General features: G+C 29.5%; 1 protein-coding gene across 4 annotated transcripts in view; it reads left to right on the forward strand.

Annotated features, from left to right (window-relative positions):
* LOC107436947 (potassium voltage-gated channel protein Shaw) overlaps positions 1-25,218 on the forward strand; it is a 279,381-nt gene that overhangs the window by 152,565 nt on the left and 101,598 nt on the right. For all 4 annotated transcript variants that reach the window (XR_011636124.1, XR_006226018.2, XM_071177434.1 and 1 more), the window contains 2 exons: positions 926-2,488; positions 8,015-8,242. Coding sequence is in view for 2 of the 4 variants with exons in the window: in XM_071177434.1 (XP_071033535.1) it covers positions 2,186-2,488; positions 8,015-8,242 (531 nt within the window). In the remaining 2 variants the exon portion in view is untranslated. The remainder of the gene's footprint in view (positions 1-925; positions 2,489-8,014; positions 8,243-25,218) is intronic.

A 25,218-nucleotide genomic window follows, 5' to 3' on the forward strand; every position in this document is an offset into this window, starting at 1 on the left:
TATAATTTTGCATTTCAGCTTTAAAGCGATTAAAAGCTTTAAAATGATGTTTTCAACGCATTCTTAAAATTTTTTTTTCCTTTGCTGGTAGTGGTAAACTCAAAAAGACCCAACATTCAGAATTGAAGAAAGAACACCAGATTTTAATTTTACAATACCTTGTTAATTTGATAACTTGAAAAATACTTCCCTAAATTTGCATGAAAATTTTCTGTTCCGAAATTTGTCGGAGAACTCTCATTTCAAATGCGAAGTGAAAGAAGACGAGAGGTCACTAGTCCCAATGTGTCTAAAATGCTGTAAAAATAACTCTATTTTGAGAAGCATTTTGATGTTTGTGAATGAAAATAGTCATGAATGAAAATATAAATGAAAATTTTTATTTGTTGGAGCGAGGACATTATAGTGATGATATAAAAGTCAAAACCACATGGTATTTTAGAGGATTGGCATTCTTCGTCATCTGTTTTGTAACTGTAACCGACATTGTACTTAAGCTGCATTTACACGAGCCCCGACATCAGTCTCGTGACGTCACAAGACGAACGAGAAGCCAATTTTTCACCTCGTAGGTCTTTCAAGAGGGTACTGCAAGGTAAAGACGACTTCAAGTCAGCTCGGAATTCAAGAGCTTGATAATTAGTTCTTTGCGTCATGTGCTTATTTTTTGCAATTCCTTGCAAGGTTATCTTAGTATCAGGAATGGTGCACATTTGACAAGCTTTTTTGCTTATGCAAATAAAGAAACATAATAAATAAATGGCCATATTAGAAACCTGTCCTTAAATGGAATCTTAATTTATCATAAGACAGAATATACTAACATAAACAAATTATTTGAGACATAAAGTGTACTTTTTATACTGTCCATTTAATAATATTATTTTGACTCTAACAATTAATGTTATTTATTTTCTCTTTGCAGGTTAAAAGATATCGCAAAAATGAAATAAAGTCTGCATTTTCAGAGGAAATAACATTTCCAAATATATATTATTTAATAAGTGTTTTCATCAAGTACCAAAATTGTCAACGAAAAAAAAAATGAATAAAAAATCAAACATCATGACTACTGATGAAAAAAGAAAAATATTCCTTTCTTCAAAGTTAAGCTAAAAACTCTATTCTTTGTGAAATAGCATAAAAAAATTTTATTAATTTTAGAGCTTGCAAACACTAATGAAGTTTTTAATAATTAATGATAGAATGAGAGTAAATGAGAATGCCGTTACTACTGCTATTAAGGACACAGTTGGAAACGGAAATGTTGATAAAAAGGAAAAATAAAAGGATTAGAAATCATGAAGTATTCATTTTTAATCCTTTTGCGAAAGCATATCCCTTTACCAAGAGCTCTCAACTGGAAAACTTAGCTCCAAAGCTTTAATCACAACTTTTTTAACTCCATTTTTATATTATAATTATTAAATAAGCTTGATTGTCTGCTTTATTATGATGGTTAAAAAAACTCACGTTTGTTTACTTTAAACTCATTGTAGTAAACAGTTATTATCATTATCAAGTGACAATTGTAAATGATTTGTTTGTTGTAATACGAAGTAGTGGCTGCATTTTTCAGACTATTTCTATCTGTTTATTCCGTCCCTAATTAAAGGCGTCAACACTACTCACAGCTGAGCTTTTAAACACTGATAATAATTAGACAAAAAAAAGATTCTACGCTTTATATCTAAAAAAGCGATAAAATATATATATAGATAATATAGATATTTTGAGATTTCACTGCACATTACGAGAATACCATTCTATTTGACATATCTGAAAATATGAAACAAGCATATCTTTAAAAGGAACCATATCAAACAATATTAGAACAGCTAACGACAATTACTTACTGACTCCAGAATTTATAGACTATCATAGGCATCGAGTACATCTCTTAACCATAACTACACTTTTGTTTAAAAACCATCATACAAGCCCAAATCTAGAAAATAGCAGGATCTTACTTCAATGTAGATGAAATGTTGGTGTCAAAGCACAAAACATCAAGGCATCTGTTGAAGTTGATGGTGCTACATTTCCATTTACAAATAAAGAGCTAATTCATATTGAATTCTGTAATAAATTATATAATTAGCCAGTCAAGAACCATGAAGCCTTTAGATGTCAAGAAACGTTCATCAACTATCGTAACTGGATTCATTGTATTCTGCTAAGTACCATGTACCAACCCACTCGGACCATAATAGATTGTGACAACCGGGTGGTGCTTAACATCGGTGGAATACGTTTCGAGACGTACAAAGCCACCCTCAAGAAAATTCCAGCTACTCGTTTATCCAGATTGACTGAAGCTCTCGCCAACTATGATCCAGTTCTTAATGAGTACTTCTTTGATAGGCACCCGGGTGTCTTTGCCCAGATTCTAAACTATTATCGTACTGGAAAGCTACACTATCCAACCAACGTGTGTGGGCCACTCTTTGAAGAGGAGCTTGAGTTTTGGGGACTCGACGCCAACCAGGTAAGATACATACTTTTAAGAAATCATGATCTTTAAATTTAATAAAATGCCATTTCAGCCCAGTGGTAAAAGAATCGGACTCCGGTCCAGAGAACCTCGACTCTGCTAAGATCCCCCGAGCATGTGATATGCGTACTTGAAAATCGATAAGTCCTGTGTTCGATTGTTGAGTAGTACAAGAGGTACAGGGATCTAAGGAAAATTTCCTTCCCCTTCAGATCTATGTCTAAACTAAGAGGTCTCACTAATTCGGGGTGCTGCCATCTATCGGTAGGTTTCTGAGTCAAGATATACATTTATCCTTGCTGTGCCTTCTTATCAACACGAAAGTCTCACCTTCCTGACTTAATTCGCAAAATGCTAATATCTGGCGAGATTGGCTTGTCCAAGTGTCATTAGAAAGAACAAAGTTTGTAAATAATATACCTTGGTTTCTAATATGGTCATTTGATTCACTCTCTGTTGAGTCGTGGCTGCAAAGTTGAAGAACAAAGGGAATTTAATACTAAACCCAAACCATATGTCAAATATAGGGTTAATTCTTGACAGTTTTGCTCTTGAGAGACATTTGACATGCGGTAAAAGACTGGGTAATGTGGTTGGTAATGTTGGTATTGATGGGCTGTAATTTTCTTCATTCGCATAGAAGTATTAACCTCTTCACTTGACCAATGATAAGCTTACTCTTTTCACATTGCTCTTTCCGCAGTACGATGTGAGATTATCTTAGTCTGAGAATTGATTTTCATCTATTCTTCCGTCTGTAAAGTTTGGTAGCAAACACAGAAGAATAATGGTGAGGATTTTGAAGGAGAACCGTTGAAATAATGTTCACAATAAAGAAGAGTGAGTTCTCATTTACCTGTAGTAGAGACCAAAGCTTTGAAATATAAACAAATTAAATTTCATCCTGATTATCTTTAATACACAATACTACAATAATAAAATACTAAATTATATATTTTTGCCCTCTGTGGAAACCGAAACCATAAATAAAATTCTGAAAAGCATCCTTTTATAATTTTATCATATTGCACATCCTATAAGCTTAAAGCATTACTTTTGAAATAATTTAATGTCAATTCCTTAGTGAAGTGCTTCAGTTTTGTTCCCACATCTGTAAAGTGCATAAGTGAGAATTAGGTTTAAAACTGAACCTAATATTTTTTAATGCTTACTACGCATTCTGACAAAGTTCAAAATTAAGTCAGCCTATAAGAAAGTGAAAGTTAAGTGTCGAAAAAAAAGAAAGTCTCTCTCTTTCGTATTTTTCATCTTCCCTTTTCTTAATTTTGAGATTATAATACTGCTCCTATGTAGCAAATACTTGAAATAGTTTGAACTACTGAAATGTATAGATTTGTAACATAAAAAGTTGACTCTTTTCTTAATTATCGTCCTTACAAAATTTTAATTCTTCATTGTAACGATCCTTTTTGTTTGTAAATTTGCTTGTTTATTTGTAAAATTGCTTGTAATTTTAAAATTTATTTCTCAATTTGCTTGTTTTATTTCCATTTGAATTAGTCGTATTGATCACTCACGTTGCCATCTTGAAGTTGATCAAGTTACTTACACCAAAAGTTGTTAATTATGTTTATAATTTTGCCATTTAATAAGCAAAATTTTTATTGAAGTAAATTTGCTTCGAATTTTGCATTTCTTTGTTCCTAAACCATATCACGAAGAAATATTGAAAATTTTAACGATAGTCTGGTTTCATCAAATTCTGTTACTAAGCTTCTTTAATTAAAAAATTCCTTGCTTACAATTATTTCAATCTAAATATATGTATATTTCCTTTTTTTTTTCTTCAAATTTATACTATTTCATCACATTTTGAACAAAAACAGCTTACATCCAAAGTGCCCTCGGCGATTTATTTTCGCTAAAACTAACCCTTTACTCCCTTTCAAACATAAATCACTTTGTTTAGATTAATATCAGAGGAGAAGGAGTTTCTTGATGAAAAAACAAAAAACAAAACAGGAAAAAAAATGGATATCTTCTTTTCTTTTTTCGACAGTCCTACTTTCCAACTTTGTTTGGAATTTCTTTATAGGCTTCCTCATTTCCTCGTAAAACAGTCAAAGTTGTCCAAACCTGAGACATTTAAACTTAATTACAGACTTCTTTTGAAGATCTATTCTTTTATATATCAAGTATTTTTAGAGAAAGTTCTTTGTTTTGTACCTTTGATATTTCTATGCTCACATTCACTGAAGAACCGAATGTCGGAAAAATCGAACGTGTTTAAATTTGACTTTGCTGTTTCTCAGAGTTCTTTTATCTTTTTTGCGACATTTATATTATTTGGGAAAATCTTAGCACCTTAAATTATATGATTAGTTTTTATTTTTATTTTATGTTTTATAATTAAGAAATTGATTCTACAAATTATTAACTAATTGACAAATATCTAGTTTATGGGAAACTATTAAGGAAACACTCTTACATCAATACTGAATTAATATAAAGTTCCATTTGTGAAAACTATAGAGACCAAAGAGTTGTTTTCACTTATAAAAGTTTTTCGCAAAAATGCATGTCAGGCGAATTATAGTGTCATCAGATATAAATTAGTCGAATTACCAATGAAATAATTGCTACTCTGGTTGTCTTATGCCACTGACAATACTGAAAAGCCTATTTCAAGGCAGATTTTCCAGTGACGCCATCTAGGGCACAAATTCAGCATTCCTCAGGCACATACGTCACGGCCCGTTTTACCGAGGAGGGGTATTCACACATTGTATTTTTAACCCATCACTCTCCGATCCAGTACCCCCAGAGGTATTAATTTTTTGTGGGAACTTGGAAGACCTTAAAACCCCGACGGATTTAGCTTGTACCAGTTACCATTTTGTATATGGGAAGGCTTCGGTCAGAGGGAATCGAACTCACAACCTCTTGGAGAGGGACTTAACGCCTATAAACCAGGCTATCCCTGCTCTAATTAAAAAACTAAAAATGTGATTCAGTGCGATTCGATAATAGAAAAAGGCAATTAAAAACATATTAATTTATTAAGACACATCTTTGGGTCCATCCAAAACATTTACCAACCTCTTCAAACGTAACCTTTTAATTGGGTTTAGGAAAAAAAAAGGTCTTTTCAAAAAACACATCTAATAAAAGAAGCAAAGTATCGAAATGTTCTAACAAATTCGATTTATATTGAATATAGTTATGAGGAATTTTGGAATAATATATCTGAATAACTAATAAGGTGACTAGATTTGTTGAGTGACACCTATCTAAGATTAAGTAACAGATAAATGTAACGTATTACAAATTATAACCGACCAAACATTGAAACTCAAAGCATTTGAAGGAAGCATATTTTAAACTGAGACATCCTAATGAAAAAAAATTAACAATAGATCATCAATACAAGAAGCAGCTATCAATTTTCACCAATAACCTAATAGTAACCTAATATTAATAATCAACACAAAGCTAATAATTTCTGAAGATATTGTGCGAATTAAGTATTAATTCAATAGGTTTCGAAGTAAACTCTTGTAGTAGTAACTGTTTTTGTGTTCAGCTGTAAAATTTCAGAATTAACTTTTAAAGTCCTCTTTAAAAATATTATTTCTTAAGCTTTGGTCATTAGCATAAAATAAATTCTTCTTATTTCGGAATTTCTGAAAAGGAATGATTTTACATACTCTTTAGACAAATTTTTTGCAGATTCTTCTGGTTTTCGAAGCTAAAAAACTTTCTAAAGGATCAAGATACAAGAATATGGAAGACTCAGAGAAAAATATCAGAATTATACGGCATTCCTAAAGAGCATTTTAAAAATTTGTTTTTGAAATTTTTAAAGGAAAGCCGATTTTAAAAAATTCAATTTTTCAGGATCTATTCGACCGATTTCACTAAAATTTTGTACTTTGCCGTGTAAAATTATGTTCTGTAAAATGATATATAAAATTGAAAACCATACAATTCAAAATTTTTCTGACTATTATTATATAAAATAATAAAACGTGTAAATATTTACGAATAGTTATTTTTCGCATGAAATTATATTTAAATAAATAAATGCTATAATTGGGAGTTAAAAGTTTCCATTCGCTTAAAAAGCTCTGGGAATACGGTAAAATACTCAAAAAATCAAACTAACATTAAAATCTTCAGAATTTGAATCGCTCTCCAGATCAAACTATTGGAGCCGTATTTCTCAGATTGCTGCTACCCCTTATATTTTGGGAATTAGAAATCCGAATACGTTGGAAAAAAGGTATGTTTATTCAGAGAAAGTACATTGTCTTTGATTTCGTAACTTAAAATAATGTCTGCACTAATAGCATATTTGAGGTCATCCCATCGAATTATTAAGAATGTGTCTTAGAACGCGAAGATCCGATCATTAGATCAAAAGTTATTCCGGATAATCTGTTTGTTATTTTGAGCACTGTATATTAAAAAAACTGAAGGCTATTTTAAAAGGCATTGAATAAGTATGTAACTCACATTTTATAATACGCAGTTATTATGTAGTTATTTTTCTTAAAATTAATACTCACACCTTGTGCGATAATAATTATACAGGGGTTGGACGACGTGGGGACAGTATGGGATTTAAAGAAATAATATTTTTCACTATTCAATGGATCTGGAAATTTTTTTCTGTTAGAATTATCAGGATATTCTTAAACATTATGATAAATTTTTTTAAGTATTATTATTTAAAATGACACAAAACTTACTCCAACTCTACATCAATCAAAAGATCGTTTTTAAATGACAATGATTGTAAAATATTGGTTTTATTAAAAAACAGTAATCGTTTAATTACTCAGTTTTCAAGATAAATATGCAAATAAGGCACAGTATGCATATCAATGTAACTAAGTGATTAGTAGTTTTTACAAGTGAAAATATCATAAGTAGTAAAGGAAACCAAGATTTTTCTCAGCATAATTAGGACATTTTTTACATCGATACAAATTCCAAATTGAAGCTGTTGTTGATATTGGAATAATGATTATGGTCCTTTAAGACATGTTGAAGTAAACTTTTCTTCGTCTGGCTATACTGAGAAAAAATGCTATTTTTATTAAACTGACATATTTAAGAATGATTTTCAAGCAAAAAAACAATTTCAACTTTTTTTTTTTTTTTGAAAATGCAAGATTTTTTTTATTGATTTTTAATTCTTGATTTAAATTGATTTTTAAATCTTGCATAAAAATGAAATACAGCACCCATTAAATGTTAAATCATAATTTGTATTTCATTTAATTTCAGAAATTTTTTTAAAACGTGCAATCTTAAAAGTTCTTTTTAACATACTATTAATAATTAATAATTGATTATATTATAATCTAATATAATCAATTACAAATTATTTTAGAGTAAGTTAAATAATAAATTTAAACAGAGGAAAATTGAGGTTGCATTTTTACCTATTACGTTATGTCTTAATTTTAAACTTATTAAGATGTATTTATTAATACGATATGCTAGTTAGCAGACATAGAAACAATGATGTTTTTTTACTTCCGGAAATAATAGGTAGAGCCTTGCTGTTGGATGACGTACACCGTTCACAGGGATACGCAATCTACACTAGCAATACTCGACAACTTGGACTTGGATGCTGAGAAACCGAGTGATGAAGAACTGGCGAGGAAATTTGGCGTAGAGGAGCAGTATCTTGCTGGAAAAATGAACTGCTGGCAAAAAATCAAACCAAGGATCTGGCTCTTGTTTGATGAACCTGCATCTTCAATAGCTGCAAAGGTAAATTTTTATTATAATAAAATATCGAAATTCTTTTTGAAACTTCGACTGAATTTAGAAATTTTGCATACTGTTTGGGAATAAAATTTCTCCAGTATCTATTACATGTAATAGTAATTTAATTATGCCAAAATATCGTCATACAATTATACAGCCAAAAATTATCTTAATTTTTTTCCTCTATTTAAAGATCGTTTAAATATTTAATTTTTCTCAGGAATTTCAAACATATCTCAGGAATTTCTTTAGCTATTTTTTACTCTTTCAGAAGAAATCTGTTAAAATGTATGATATATATATATATATATANTATATAAATATATAAATGCATGTTGGTGGATCATTAAATTTTGTATCTTGAATTAAAGATGAAATATTTTCATTTAATGGCATATCTTGCTTCCATGGCAAAAAAGAATTCAATCTTGAAGAGTGCTTCCTAAAGTCATAAAATTGTTCGTTAACTGAAACATGAATATATTAGATAACTCTTCATAGAGAGATTCTTTTTATTTATAAAAATCTCCAATTTTTATGGTTGATGTCCAAAGTTAGAGTAATTATTAGACATAAATGTAAACGAAATATTTTGTGAACTTTATCAACAAAATATAATTAAATGAATTTCAAAAAAATAAAACGAGCGAATTAACTGAAATTCATTTCATCTATAGGTTTATTTTCTGTATTGTTTTCCCCCATATTCTCAGCAAAATATATTAAAATATGTAACTCATGCCAAAATATCTTTTTTTCTACTAAAAATAAAAGTGTTTCAAATACATCTCTTTAAAAAATCGAATATTTGATTCAAGTTTTTAAAATTATATTTTTATTCGATTTGAATTAAGTGCTTGATTATTTATTTATAAAAATTTATTGGATATATAATCAAGATTTTAGAGACTAATTTGAATTTTGATGCTATAATAAGTAGTATTATATTAAACATATTTCCAAAATGTTTTTAAGAGGTAACTAAAAATTAATAGAATAATATTATGTAACAAAACTTTTTGTTCTTGGAATTGCAATTTTGCAGCCGGAAACTTTTCGTATTATAACAAAAAAATTTACAGTGTAGCAATGAGTTAGTTTTTCTCTTCATTGCTTTTACATTTTTAATTCATGGGATTGCAGATTTAACATTGATCCCTTACAAAAAATAAGGTTTTCTTTAGGTTGTTTTCATGTTGACAAGTGTAAAAAAGTCTTCTGAGGCAGAATATGAGGCTATGTTTGCCCCAAAAATAACCTTATAAATAAACCTCAATCATCTTTACCTCATTTAAACCTCATATATAGTTTATGGTTCCGATATAGTTTATCTATTTTAGTTTACAGCTGGTGAAATTCTAATAAAGTGTAGAAAAATTAAACACCAACCTCAAATGCGAAATAAACTACTTCATATACCTTGATCAAAAACTTTAGGAGGTAGTTTTTTTAAGTTTGTTTTTGAAGTCGACTTCAAATAAACCTCAAATTAACCTTGAAACCTCAAAACAGCCTCAAATAAACCTAAATAGCTCTTTAAATTTTTGTAAGGGATGTTATTCTTGACATAAATTTTTTAAGCCGTTTATATTTGCCTAACCATTTTAGATTAGATAATATTATGGTACTACTCCTTCATCATCAGACCTGCAGCATATTCTCTTGTTTTTATTACTTATTATTATATTATACAAAATTAATACATTTTAATATTTTATAATAATGCTTTATATTTTATACTTATTTTAATATTTTATACGTTAATACAATATTTCGTAATTATCTGCCCCTAGCAGTGTTTTTTAATAAATTTAAGTAAAGTAGAAGATAATTTTTAGAAGTTTAACGCAACAAAAAAAAGTTACGCATATACAAATTAAATCTCTTCAGCANGGTCTTAATGAATTTAAATGTATGCCTGCCTTTCTCAGAATTTTCCCAATTGGTTTTCCACCTTGCCATTAAATATTGTTTGATTTCGGTTTTAGCTTGTTTGGGGGTCTTCAGAACCTGGAGATCCACACTGTCAGAACCAATGGCTTCCTTTGCTGCCCTGTCTGCCTCCTCATTGCCCTGGATCCCCACATGTGCTTTTACCCAGTTCAAAATAGTGTTATTATTATATTATACAAAATTTATACATTTTAATATTTTATGATAATGCTTTATATTTTATACTTATTTTAATATTTTATTCGTTAATACAATATTTCGTAATTATCTGCCCCTAACAGTGTTTTATTAATAAATTTAAGTAAAGTAGAAGATAATTTTTAGAAGTTTAACGCAACAAAAAAAAGTTACGCATATACAAATTAAATCACTTCAGCAACAGCCCATTTTGGGCAAATGTGGTGATGGAGGTTAAGGCTCCTTAATTTTTGTGATTAATGGCATGGTTGAAGCAAAGTAGTCAACATTGTGGAAGCAGGTTGGCTTTTATTTCCCATGAAAGCATGTATTCATCAATTTGAAGCTGTTTCCCCTATCACTATGGTCAAAATAAAATCGATCTTCAGTATATTTTCTGGACCGTTTCTTTTTTTTTTAGGAAATTTATTTCTTTTAAATGAATTCATGTTTCATGCATAAATATATTTCAACCTAAATATAAATTAAATGTTAAAAGCAGACTTTTCAGTATAATATTCTTTAATTGAATCCCATGTCATAGAACACAGGATTTTAAAATAAAAATAAATGTTCTGTGATACCTGTTTGAGTAATTTTAGTTAAAACTCCAACAGTAAGTATATTTTTCAGCAGAAATAGATTTAAAACAAGCAGAATATCAAAAATTATTCATTGTAAGTCATACACTTTAAAATGAAAGTATGCTGTTTATTCTTTTTATAAAGAATGTGCTCAAACAAATTTGAAATATCTTTAGAAAAGCAGACTTAATATAGAAAAAGCTTTAATCTCCATTTATGATGGGTTCTTCAAATTCTCTATTTTCAGCTCAATTTAAAATTGTACGTTTTTGTGAAGGGCTAAATATTTTGTATATCTAATTTATTTTGAATTTAAAAGCTTTTATAAGTATGGTATATATTCTTAGAATCTCATTTTCTTATAACTATGCGTTTTTGAATTTCTTTAAGACGTTAAATGGCAAGATGTTAACGTTGATTTATTGAAAGGATAATGCAATACTCTTTCCAACATTTACATAGTTTAGAAATAAATTTAAGTGCCAAGTATTTTGAAATGTGTGCATACTCTCTGAAATAGCGGTCCAACACCAAACTATAAAATAAGCTCTTGAATGGCACTTTAGCATTTGCACGCGTTATTGTGTTTTCGTTCAAATTCAATCATTTTATTTTATTTTATAACCGTAATTGAACAGCTGACCCAATTTTTGATTTTACGACTACTAATGTTCGACTCCGTAGCCTTGTAATTTAGAACCCAAAACAGAAGAAGAGGGAACTCCTAGGTCGAGTATTGGGAAAAACCTGCCTTCACGGAGGACTTTTTTGATGGAACTAACCCGCATTTGCGTTACATGGAGTGGATGACCACGAGAACCTTCCCACGGTTAGCTTGATGGCAAGGAGACTCTAGCTCATGATCCATCTAACACTGAGGATATTTCATGTCAGCACTGTGGTCGGTGCAAAGCGGATGTGAAATTCGTACCGACCAGTCATCGCTGGGGTTCGAACCCGGTTCACCTCATGACAAGTAATAAAATATAAAAATTGATTCAATTTGCATGATAATATGGTTGAATTTGGAACAATATTAAGGTAACAAAATTAATTGCATGATACTGTGATTCTAGACGCTCCGAAAATCGCAAGAGTATATATTTGGACACTGAATTAAAATAGACACCTTAAGCTGCTTTTGCATTTGTAATTAAAACTATAGTTGTCATGAAAGATACGAGAAAATATGTCAAGTTTTAAAAATGTAAAGTAAATACCAGTTCTATAGCAAATATATAATTTAATAGTGCAAAAAATAATAACAAAAACATAATAGCAAAAAAAGTGTTTTTTTAAAGTATTTTCTGACATATACATAGTTTTAACGGAGGGATCATTTTCATCTTATATTTATAAGTAAATCTAATTGGTGCGCATGTACGTTGTGGCCTATGTCATTGGGGCACTTCTCTCTGTATGTGATCAACAGTTATCGGCACGGGCGAATGAGAACCTGATTGGTAACGCACGAAAAACCTACCAATCAAGTTCTTGATTTCTTGCCACGAAAATTGGAGTTACAAGAAACGCATATAGTTAGTTCCTAGAATATTTAAAAATGTGAACTATCGAAATTATTCTGAAAAAGCTGCAGACAGAAAAACGGGCAAAATAGTAAGTAGATGTATATAAATAGATAAATAAAGATAATATTTTTATTACTAATCCCCGTTCCGCCCCCAAAGAGGGCATCCAGGTATAAATAAAAAGATAATATAGACAAAAAAGACGCATAATAGAATAAAGATAATATAGACACATAATAATAAATAAATAAATAAATACCCGATCATTAAAATCGGCTATATTCTTTAAAATTTTGAGTATCATCGTCATACGCAATGGTATCATTTACGTATTATTTCAATATTAAATTATTCAAAGCTTAAATGATTGATATCGGATTGATACTAAGTCACCTTAATTTAAAAGTTTTCAGTCTTCTTTAAAAACAGATGTAAAAAAGATTACGATGATTTCTTTAATCGACTGAGTCCTATCAAGAAATAAATGCTTCTTAGCCCTCCATACTCTATGACGAGATAAATTAGGATCCAGTGAAGAAAAGCAATCTACACAGAGAAAAATATTCTTCACAAATCGCAGTACTTAATAAGTAGATAATGACATTACTGGTAAAAAAATCTAATTTCGTTAATACTATATGGTGTTTAAACTATTTATTTTGTATATCTTTATCTTCGGATGATAGCTGTTTACAGAAAATTCTGGTTTTCAAAATTATAGTTGTAATATTTTCACATATAATAAAAAATAGAAAACTAAAAAGTAAATTTAAAGAAAAAAAAAGGTTTTTATATCACTTTTAAGGTACCAAATTACCAAAAATTAAAACTACCAAATTCGTCCAAATTACACCACAGTCAGTACTAATCAGCGTAGTAAAAATTATCATGTTTTTATGTCAACTTTACCAAAAGATAACCAAACCCCTATGGTAAATTTTACCGTTATTTTCAGGGTTTCCGTAGAGTCAGAAATGCGGCAAATTTTACCATATTCTGGTAGTTTTGAATACGCTTTTTTCTCTGTGTAAAAATGCCCTGCAAATCGTTACATTCAGGTATCATTAGAAAAAAATCTCTCTTCAAATCTCTATCTTTCTTCAGATACTCAAACCATGAGTAAACAAACAAACACTTTCCTATTAGTTGAGAATTCTTTTGTCATAAGAGTTTGATACTCTTTATTAATAAAAGCATGAAATATTAATATCAAAACAATAGTTTATTACGCAAAAGTTTGCAATTAACACAATAGAGTGTAACAGCATAAAATGGGACCTATTTATTTTTACAATATGTTCAGATTTAATTTCATTACTTAAAAAATAAAACTTCTTTTTTAATGTCTATCACAATAAACGTAGTCACGTTTGCTTCCTATTCATTTTAACGATATTTTGAACCAGATAGATATATAGAACCAGACCTTTTTAAGTAAGACTACTGCACAAGCTTGTTCATCGATGTATTAGAGCTATTGGATCATATTAATAACTAGCTTTTATACATGTTAAAATAGAATTTGACGTTGTTAGGCGAAATACAAAAATACCATTACCTATAGCAAATTTACCAAGAACTATCATTTTATCCCATAATAATTATACAATCCAGGCTCTTAAAGAAAAAATGTTGTAAGATTTAAATTATTGATTAATTCAGGATTTTAATGAAAGTTTAGCTGATTTTATAAAGGCAATAAAAAATATATATATATCAAGTCTCGAATTTAATTAGTTCAATTAAAGAAACATTTCTATTATTATGCAAATATTCAACCTAGGTCAGAGTGTTTTCGTCTAGGCAGGCATTTAGTATCACTTCTCATTTTTTAAACTTTAACTATCTAACGCAAGAGCCAAAACAGTATTATCTCTTAATCTTTCAGGAAATATTTACAAACCACTCTAAGGAAGGAAATTAGATTTCTCTAGAGCTTTCATAGCCTGCATATCTAATGCCTCCTTTAATTGAATTAACTCAGCATTCCCTAGGAGCCGTGAAATTCCACAGGACAGTGCGAAATGGTAATCCACTTAATTAGAATCAGTGTAGATCGTGGATCAGAACCGAATTGGATTTGAATAGAAAACAATTAATAAATTGATGGGAGAATATTTTTAGTGAAATATTATGACATTTCTTTCATTAACAAGTTTTGCAAAATAATTGTTCACTGTAAGAAGTTTCGTTCTTAATTTATGGTAAAACAACCGGCAACATTCTGTCTATCCAATTAACCGTAAAGTTTACAGTAAAGAATATAGTTTACCTTTACAATTTTGAAACCGTTTAAAACTAGTATGGTCATAAAACCATGAATACAAAACTATACGGCATCAACTGGCATAGTTTCAAAACCGTAAAAGAGACATTTAACTGAATATTGGATGTAATCTAGCCTCATGGGCTGCTATCTATGCATAAATGGGAGAGAATTATATTATAAGCCAAGGTAAAAAATTGGGGAGAGCAGGATTAATGGAGGAAATATTGTTGTGGCAACACTGAGAATCGAACCCTAGTTCTGTGGACAAATTAGTTGTGTGGTGAGATTGACAGATTAGCCTTCTCGGCTATAATGTGTACCTATTTGCAGGGAACTATCATTAGCTGGGCCTAGTTACTGAGATAAAATTCTGGTTTTCTAACCGTATTCCGTGAAAGCTGTTAAAAAACGGTTTTTCTCACAGTTAATAGTCTGAATGCATTTTTTTATGGTTAATTGTCTGTTTAGATTGGAATTGGTGAAATAACAATTAAATACACTGCTATGTTATGATTTTGACGAAAATGAAATCATAAAACTGAAGTCATCAGAAACTGTTTCTAAACTTCGTCTGACACATAAAATAGTTTTTGTTTATTTTAATTACGTTTTTTCTCTGTTTGATCTCCAAAAAATTACTATATTTGAAAAATGTTTTGCTTTTCCCTTAGTGTCTGTTTATATGGTTTTTTTCTTTCTTGTAGATGAGAATTACAAAAATGTATACAATGATATGGGGAATTGTAACGCTTTGTATAAAATGAAATACAGCTGAAATCGATCAAAATATCACAGAGATAAATTTTTTTAGATATGTTTCTTATTTCTTATGATTTCAACATAAAAAATTAATTATATTTACAAACAAATTTTATGATTTTTAAAAGGTATTGGATGAGTATTTTGTGCTTTAGCATGTCCCAGGTTGTAACGAATTTTAACCCAGGAGCAATCTAACAATGCTTTGCTAAATAATGCTTTGCGATTGTAACCCAAGAGCCATATGGCAACTCTTCACTTGGCGTTTTATTAATTGACGTTAGATCATTTAACCCAGGAAACGAGAGAACTCCTGGATCAAATATTAGGAGTAATTTGCATTCACAAGGGACTATTTTTGATGGAACTAACCCACATTTCCATTTCCTGGAGAGGAAAACCACAAAAAGATTCAAGATCTACGCTTCAAATCCGGTTCACGTCACTGGGAGACAAGTGCACTATCCCCTGAGTCACCACTGCTCTACGTTATATCATTTTATTTTATAACCGTTGTTGAACAGCTGACCCAATTTTGGGACGTTATATCATTTGAGGTTATGTAACTTTAACCCAGGAGCCATCTAACAACGCGTTATTCCCCATTTTATCGAATGAGGCTTATTCTGATAAAGCAAAACCCAACCCCAGTCTTAAGCTTAAAAGTTTTTGATTGGATGAGAAGCAAAACTGTAATAACAGGTAAATAAAATAAACGAAATATGACCTTTGAATACCCACAAATCATGTATTGTATATTTGTCAATTCTCTCTTATGAATATAAAGATGATGTCATCTCAGCAGAAGAACAATATACATGACACATTTATATCAGAATTAAAATTAAATTATTTCTTTAGTAAAAAAGATATAAATTAGATTAAATTATTAAAATAGAAATAAAATTATATTACTTTAACTTACAAGATATTCTGAGAAAGAAATTTTTAAATATATGCTATTTCACAATCCCCCCTTTAAGTTAATTTTTTAATGATGTTTAAAATTCATTCAAATTATGAAACATGAATTAATACTTATTTTTAAAATATACCAACGGTGCAATCGAACTCTAATGAATCATAATCGTAGACACTCAGAGCAGAAAAGGAATTAAATTACTTTTAGCCTTGTTTTGTAGAGATAGATTTAACATTGATATAAAAGGGTTGTTTATGCAAGGTCAGTGCGAACCTCATTGCTCGTAAACCAGCATAGTAAAAGTGAACATTGTTACAAGCTTGAATAGTTTATTCTCTAATCATTTATAAACCTTGTTGGATCTTGTGATAAAGATTGTTGCGAATACTATGAGTCGAGCACTATGAGTCGAATACTCTGAGTCGTGCACACTCTGAAATCTCTCATTTCCTAATAAAATAATATAATGCACAATTCACACATGTTCCTTATTCACATGCGTGTAAATAAGCAAAAATTAACGAAATAACTCATGTACACTAAACATTAAATGCTATTTCACATAATGCTGCATAGCTTGTTCAGTTTTGCAATAATCCAATATACTCTCCAACCAATGTTTTCAAACGAAATTTGAAACATTGCATTTTCTAATAAAACACTCATAACGAAAATTCTATCGCTTATAATCCTTCTTTAATCTTAGCCAAGAATACGAACGCTAAACTTTCGAAATCTTCCAATAATTCCCCTAAGACGCATCACCCATAGCTTTGAGTTTATTTTCATTACCGTTCTTCAAAGTCAATCGCATTTTCTAAGCCATATGATAGGCATTTTAAAACTTTCGAATAATGGGTTTAAGGCTGAAATGTCAGCATTCTTCAAAGGCGAGAGGTGTTCGGTAACGGAATTTCTAGGCACTAAGAGGCAATTAGAGATCGGGAGGATACGAGGTAAAGAATTTCCAGAGAAGAAGCTTTGAGGCACCACGAGATACGGTTCAAACTGTAATAGGTTTACTTTTGGTTGCTTGATTCTCATTGGAGCTAAGGTTCCTAAACGTACACTTTAAAATAAGCAATTAAAATGAACGTGCAACATTATTAACTTAAGAAAGTATCTTTGTTTGGTGAGTCTTCAGTAAATATGAGTTATCTTTTCTCAGTTACAAATATAAGATTCATTTCCTCAGTTGATTGAGGGTAGAGGTAAAAGGAATTCCAATATTGAGAAATATATTTATAAAAGTTAAAATGGGTGAAAAATAAAATGGTTACCTATTTTAAAATACTGTAGAAGAGTAAATTATTTTTTGAATAATTAAAATGATGAATTTTTAATATTTTTAGATGCACTTTAGAACTACATTTTAATTTTCAAATTTTTTTTGACAAGTATCAATTCAACTTAAGATAATGTTTGTATTTTGCAAAAATGTATTATGTTTGTTCATTTACGAAGTAGCTAAAACATGGTTTAATTGATTTTTTTGATTTTTGGTGTAAAAACCCGGCGGGTAAATTTTGTCCCTCTTTAGCTCAGGAGTAATTTTATTTACGTGTGATAAATACAAGCTAAAATTATTTCCTCCAAACGCTTTTAGTCCAAACTTCGTTTTTTATATAGTATGGCTTGAATAGCTTAATTTGTTTGTCTAAATAAATTTGGATGATTAAAGACATCTACAGAGAGAAAAAAATAGGTGTACTCTTTTTCTTAGGACGAAAATTATCATCAGGTAATTTCAGAAGTACAACAAATGCAAGAATTTTATTTGTAAACCTCATAATTCGTATTTTCAGAAGTACAACAAATGCGAGAATTTTATTTTTAAACCTCATAACTCATGTATTATTTTGTGTTTTGATTATCAAAAAGATAAGTTCAAGTTACAGTGATATACTAATGTACAAAAATTATTATTACGAAATGTTAATATTTATCATACACTCCCATTTGAATTTTCATGCAAATTTTAGCATTCACACTATTTTAATACTCTTCGTCTTTTCTAAGAAAATATTCATATCCAGTCTATCAATGATTTAGCCTTTAATTGGTTTTCAACTCTAAACATTTTGGCCAGTATGATTCAATCGGAAAATTTCAAGCAATGTTTTGTGTTTAGTACTTGGAGATGGAAGAAAGAAAGCTTTAGATTGCACATTTTTCGGGCTCGATTATATTAAAGATTAAATTATGTGTTATATGATTTACTAAATTAAAATTTGAAAATATTTTAAATACGAGGTTATAAAATGTAATAAGTAAATCGCACACTCTTTCACTGTTCGAATTTTCATTCTAAAGTTTAGCTAAAATATCCGTCAGCAGTCTGTCCATTGAATTAACTGTAAAGTTTACTGTAAAGTACATTTTTTAATTTTATGGTTTCGAAACCGTTTACGACTAATATGGTTAAAAACTATGAATACGAAACTATGCGGTTTTTTTGACTATTTATTATAATTAACGTGATTTTAAAACCGTAAAAAAGACATTTATTTGGACATTGGAGACAGTTTAGCAGTTTCATGGTGCTTCCATGTATGTGTAAATGAAAAGTACCGTATTCTAATAACTCAAGGTAATAAATTGGGGAGTTCAGGACCCTGAAAAATCTTTATTTGTTGAAAGGAATTGAGAAAATATTGTCAACGCTGGCATTCGAACCCCCGTACTCGCAATTGTTCATTGTTGAATTGCTTATAAATAAGATCTTAACTAATCTTAACTAATGTGAAGATAATTAAATGCAACGCCGTATCGCGCATCGAATTTGTTAAAATTTAATTATTTTTCCTCTCCGTCTTTTGCTTCATTTAAATTTATTATTTGTTTAGGTGTATTATTGTAACCTTGATATATTTTAGTTTTGTGTACCTGACAACTTTTGCGCATACTTGGTTTGTTTTTGTTCTGAATTTCGTGCCTGTCTTTTTGTTGAGAGAAAAATATGTAGTAAAATAATTTAAATCTTTGTGAAAGAATCTTTGTAAAAGTATATAGAATGTTTCACTCAAGAGAATTGATATTTAACGGGCTTGGATTGCTTGAAATATATTAAAAAGAACAATTGCTAACAAAACAAATTCCACGTTTCAACAACCAATCAGGATCGAGATACATGCACTACGTCAATTGTAGGTTTACCATTGAATTCTGCTTCACTGCAGCTCGTTATTACAATATATCATGAATAAGACTAATATAACTTTTAAAATTAACCTATACAGTTTCGAATCAAAATCTTTTATAATAAGTTGCAATTAAATATTTTTCGGCTTATAAATTACGCAATCACCAAGCAATTTAAATAACCATTAATGATCTTGAATAAAAATTATATAAATATTTCTCATTGTCATTCGCTTCTAAACTTAAGTGGTATTTGAGCATTAATAACTTGAATCATTTGAAAGGTCTTCTTTATTCGCTGACAAAGCAGCCAAATATTTGCCAGATGAAAATTGTCTGCCATCTAAGGGCTGATGGTCAAATAATGGCACTAATGTTAAGGTGACGCCAGACGCCTCATGAAAAGACTACTCTCTACATCATTCACGGATATTCAACCTTTTGTTTGAAAGAAAAATAACTTTCATGGACTATTGTGGAAAATAAGGCTATTTTTTTAAATTAAAAAGGTGTTTTTCGAGAATTTATAAAACATTTTATTTCTGTTTTCTTTTATTTTAAATCCACATTACTACACACGTTCAAACTAATTTTAAATCATAATAAGGTTTCATAAAAATAATAATTTCAACATTTGTAATTTTGTTTAGCTAAACATACTTAAAAGAAATTGCAAGTGTATTAAAATAATCGGATATATCTTTAAAATTTACGAAAATATGAGTTGCATAACTGTTTAAGTTATTTCCCACCTAACTAGCAACCATCGTAATCATTATTTAATTATTTATCTCTATATTTAAATTTGCAAGCGAGAATCTGTTAATGCAAAATTTCCTCTACTTTACATGATTTTGAATAACTTATGATAACTAAATGTTCATTATGATAAATTTTTTTAAATAAAATTTACGATTTTATTTTTTTTATTTCCAAATTTACCCCACAATTAGTAAACATCAGTTATCAATACTTTTAAAATCATAAATGAACTGTAAATACTCCCAAACGCAACTTTCACTTAAATTTAAAAAAAAAATTTTTTTTGAACAAGCAGTTTGAATGTGTTTCCACCTTAAATGAAATACCTTAACTAGTTTCTGAACTTAAATAGTTTCCAAAACTTAGGGTCATAGCCTACTTATTTCTTCTAAACATTACCTATTTGCTCGAAAAAGCATATTTAATTGTTTGTTTAAAGTCTCATATGAGTAATAACTTCATTAAAAGTAATTTTAAAATAAACTTTTCAAGGCATTAATTTTAAAAATGAAATATTTACAAAGCTTTTTCATTTAATTTAGAATGTATCATTGAAGTTTAATTTTGCTAACTCGAATCTAACTATAGCATATGAACTTAATTTTATAAAAACAATAACCTGAAGAGAAAAAAAAGCATTATTGTTGAGACGCTTATTTTTTCCCTGAGAAATGAAACAAATATTTCACACGAGATAAAAGTAAAAACTAAAACTTCTTTCTATTAAAAAATGGAATATTTTAATTAAAATGAAGGTTAAATGCAGATATTTTTATATTTAAATACCTAAGATTTTAAGAATTTTAATATCACGTTTGTTATTTCATGCATACGAAGTTAATATGATACACGTTTATAAAACACAGTTGCGAAAGTTAAGTTTATTTGAGAAGTGAACTATGTGCTAACATGTTGGTTGGGAAATTGAAACTATCTTAAACCTTAACTATCACGGGCAGGATATGCTAAATAATGTTAAGTCGGACTCTTTTCGTGAATTTCAATTTTCTTTTCTTTCCTGACCTAAAAAGAATTTGTAGTTCTCCAAAAATTAATGCAATATTAGGGTCCTTAGCAATTATATATGAGGATGTTATTTATGATTGTGTTAAAACTTGACTCTCTTGAACTAAGTATCGTAAAGCAGTTTAACCATGTATCTAATGACAATTCAACAAATAAATAAAAAAACTGATAACACGGATAAGATCTGGTATCAGTAGCACTATAAGTTTCGTTCGTTGACAATAATAATAAAATAGTGGCATCAGTAGTACTTATTTTCGGTTATTTGCCGAATTAGAGAACATTTTACTAGAAGAGCCGGGTAAAACCTGATAGGTTAGAAAACTCTAACTCGTTATTGTTTTTCATTAAAAAAATTTTCGACAAAATTGCCTATAAAAGCGTCTTTTACCTTTATCAATCTGTTTAAGCAAACAATTTTAAAAATTTTACAAATAATTAAATATTTTATACTGGGGCATGGTTACCATGCTTCAAAGTTTATCATTGTTTTAACCGCCTGCGTATTGCAAGAAAAATGCGATATGTGAAACTACAAGTTTTTGAATAGATTTTGTATGAATTTGTCTAGGTTATATAATTAGAAAGCTTGTGTGCAGTATTCAGTGGCTCTTTTGTTACACAATCATTCCAGTCTATAGGATAAGCTTATTCATCCAGTCCTAAAATTCAGGGTAGCAATAAAGTAGTTGCGAATTCATTTGTCTTGTTGATTGGTTTTCTGCTGCGTAAGATTTTCTTGAAGGTTAATGTTCTGACATTCCTTCAGTCATTATTTATCATAAGCAGCAGATTGTATTAGTATGTTGTTTTAATGTCATGGTTAACAGTATTTTTGGTTCACATGAAGTAAAATTCTGGATCAAATAAGACAGTTCAGAATTCTGCAGTAATATGAAATGAAGCCTTTTTGGAAATAATATACCACATTCATAGCTTCTGTAAATTTTCAACAGTTACTCATGACTGTTAGGCTGTTAGGTAAAATTTATAGTATTTTTTAGAAAGCGCTTTCTACGCGTATTCAGGAAATGGGGCAAAGCACCAAAATGGAGAAAAGCCATTGTTTTGAGAAAATTAAAAGCGTTTGTGATCTAATTTATCGAGATTTAAACATTTATCCAATGCTTCATTATCTTATAAAAATTTGGAAAAACTGAGAATAATGCAGTGGTTTCGATAATCTTCTTATATGTGACGAAATGTGACCCGCCAAATTTGCGATTTTAAAAGAATTTAACGCTCACAATTAAGTTATTTGCCCGTTTTAAAGTTCAGGTTATTCTTCAACGCCAGATGGTATACATAGTTTAAATTTGAAGGTTTGTTTCAAGTTTAACGAGCTTGAATTGTGCTAAAAAAAGCTTCGAAAAATCATGTTAAAGAATACATTACACAAAAACTGATTTTTAGAGTCAATTCTAGTCAGTTTATTGGTAAATCTAATTAAAAAATAAACTGCTGAATTAAAATAATGCAATAGTAATAACCACGTACAAAATGTAGCTAATATTCCTTATTTCATTGGTTTTTAAGTACAGTGAAACTTCTCCTAAAGGCCACCTCTACTTAAGGGCCAATATTTTGAGGAACGAAAATTTTACCCATAGACATAATGTTAATTTTCCTTCCATTAGAGGGCCACATTTTCCTGACTACCTCCAATAAAGGCCACTTTTCTCCCGTCCCATGAGTCCCCCGTGCCGTATTTATCAAACCAAGAAACGCTAATAGAAGTAAATAAACGGATAACCTAATCCAAGGCATTAATAAATGATGCGAATTTAACTAATTTGTTTTATAGAGTTAAGGAATCATTAGAAACTAAAATTGTTTGTGAAAAAATTGTAAAAAGTAAACAAACTTCAATTGAAAATTTTTTTAAACATGCATAAAAACTTAAAATTTTAATAAACAGTTTTTTTTCTACATAAATTTTGATTTCCTCATTTTATTTTTTGGTCACCCCCATTTAAGGGCCACCCCCCATAAGGGCCAATTTTCAATGGAAGGACAGGTGGCCCTTACCGAGAGGTTTCACTGTATATGTTAACTGTTAATGTGTTACTGGATATGTTACCGTGTTGTATTTCGTCGCAAAGTTAACAGAAAATAAGTTCTTTCTAAAAAATTTAAAAGAAAGTCCGCATCATAAGAACCTATTTTTTTTGCAATTGAGAATAAACATACTAATATCCAAAAGATCTGAAAAGCCATTATATTTTTTTAACATAAACAAAACCATATTGACGGGGGAAATGCCGAAGTTGTTTTTAAAAAGAAAGGTTTCGTGTTTTCAACCACTTAACATTTACCATCTTCAGATCAATCAGTTTATCTTTAGTAATACGAATGACTAAAGAAAAGAAGCTACAAAACTCTAATGTCACGAAAAATCACTAATGGAGTAATATTCTCATTTCTTATGTATCCCTAAAACGATTTTAAAGGAAACTACGAAATACAAGAAAGGTTTTTCTAAATAAAACTGAAATCTATTCAAGATAATTGTACAATATAAACTTTGATATGATTATATTTGAATTTCATTAAGCATGCGAAGAGAATACGATTACCAAGAAAATTTGCTTCATTGGTGAATGTAATAATAAAACTTTCATTCTAAAATTATGGTAAAATAACCAGCAGCAGTCTGTCCATCTAATTAATCGTGAAGTTTAAGGTAAAGATCATTTTTTACCCTTACTATTTTGAAACCGCTTATAACTAGTATGGATTTTTTTAACCATTTTAAATTAGCAAGGCTTCAAAAACTATAATAATAATAATTGGCCATTAGAGCTAGACTTATAATTAAGTGATATGCATTGGAATCAAGTTGTGGTTGAGTTGTGCTCTATCAAATGAACCACGGAATGAGGTTTAATTAGTTTCTATATTTGTTTCGCCTATCGTAAGAGATGGAGAATGTCAGTTTTTTTTTGCGTTAAGCTTTTTTCGGGCTGTCATCTCTACGTGAATGAGAGTACCATATTATAATAGTCCAGGATCACAAATCAGGGACTACAGGACACTGGAAATTCTTCATGTGTTGAAGAGAATGAAGAAAATATTGTGGTGTCAACGCTGGGGCTCGAGCTCTCATTGTCTCCGTCATGGGAGTGACGAATTAGTTGCTTCATTGGGTAGGTTTACTTAGTGAAATAAAATTCTGGTTGTTAAATTGTTTTTAGTGGAACATTTAATTTGAATTAAAGATTAGTTTTAAAGCTTAATTTGAATAAATTAAATAATATATTTGTTTAACTAATTCTCTTTTTAAAAATCATGTTGCAGTTTTCTAAAACTCAACGGCCTACAGCTTTCCCTGTACGTTATTATTTATTTAATGGTATCTTAATTATTTCAAATTTAAGCTTCACAAGTAATCCATAGTTTCATTCAATTATTCAATTGAATGCAGTGTAAACAAGTACCCAATGTGAACAAGTAACAATGTAAATAGGTATACAAAAGTTCCTGTATGGTTATAAATATTAGGGCAATTTAAATTTTTTGATGTGTTGTCTGGGTTGAAACTTAGATAAAAAATCTCGAGTTTTCCAATTCCCTCGACCAGCAAGTAGGTAGAGAAAAATACATTTTCAAACTTTTTGTTTATAAATAAGATTTTATAATGTTTGGCTTAATTAACTAAGCGAAAATTGAATTTTGTTTTTATTGTTTTACACAACTGAAATTTTCCATTAAAAAAAACAAAAATGAAACCAAACCTTGTTAATCAAAACAAAATATACGGTATTTAAAGTATATATTTGGAAATTGTTTCGTTCATTCAATAAAAGTTTACCGATAATTCTGGTTTTCAAAATTATAGTTCTTATAAGTTAAAGTAA

Source organism: Parasteatoda tepidariorum, chromosome 2 (assembly GCF_043381705.1).
Source record: "Parasteatoda tepidariorum isolate YZ-2023 chromosome 2, CAS_Ptep_4.0, whole genome shotgun sequence".
Classification (NCBI taxonomy): domain Eukaryota; kingdom Metazoa; phylum Arthropoda; class Arachnida; order Araneae; family Theridiidae; genus Parasteatoda; species Parasteatoda tepidariorum.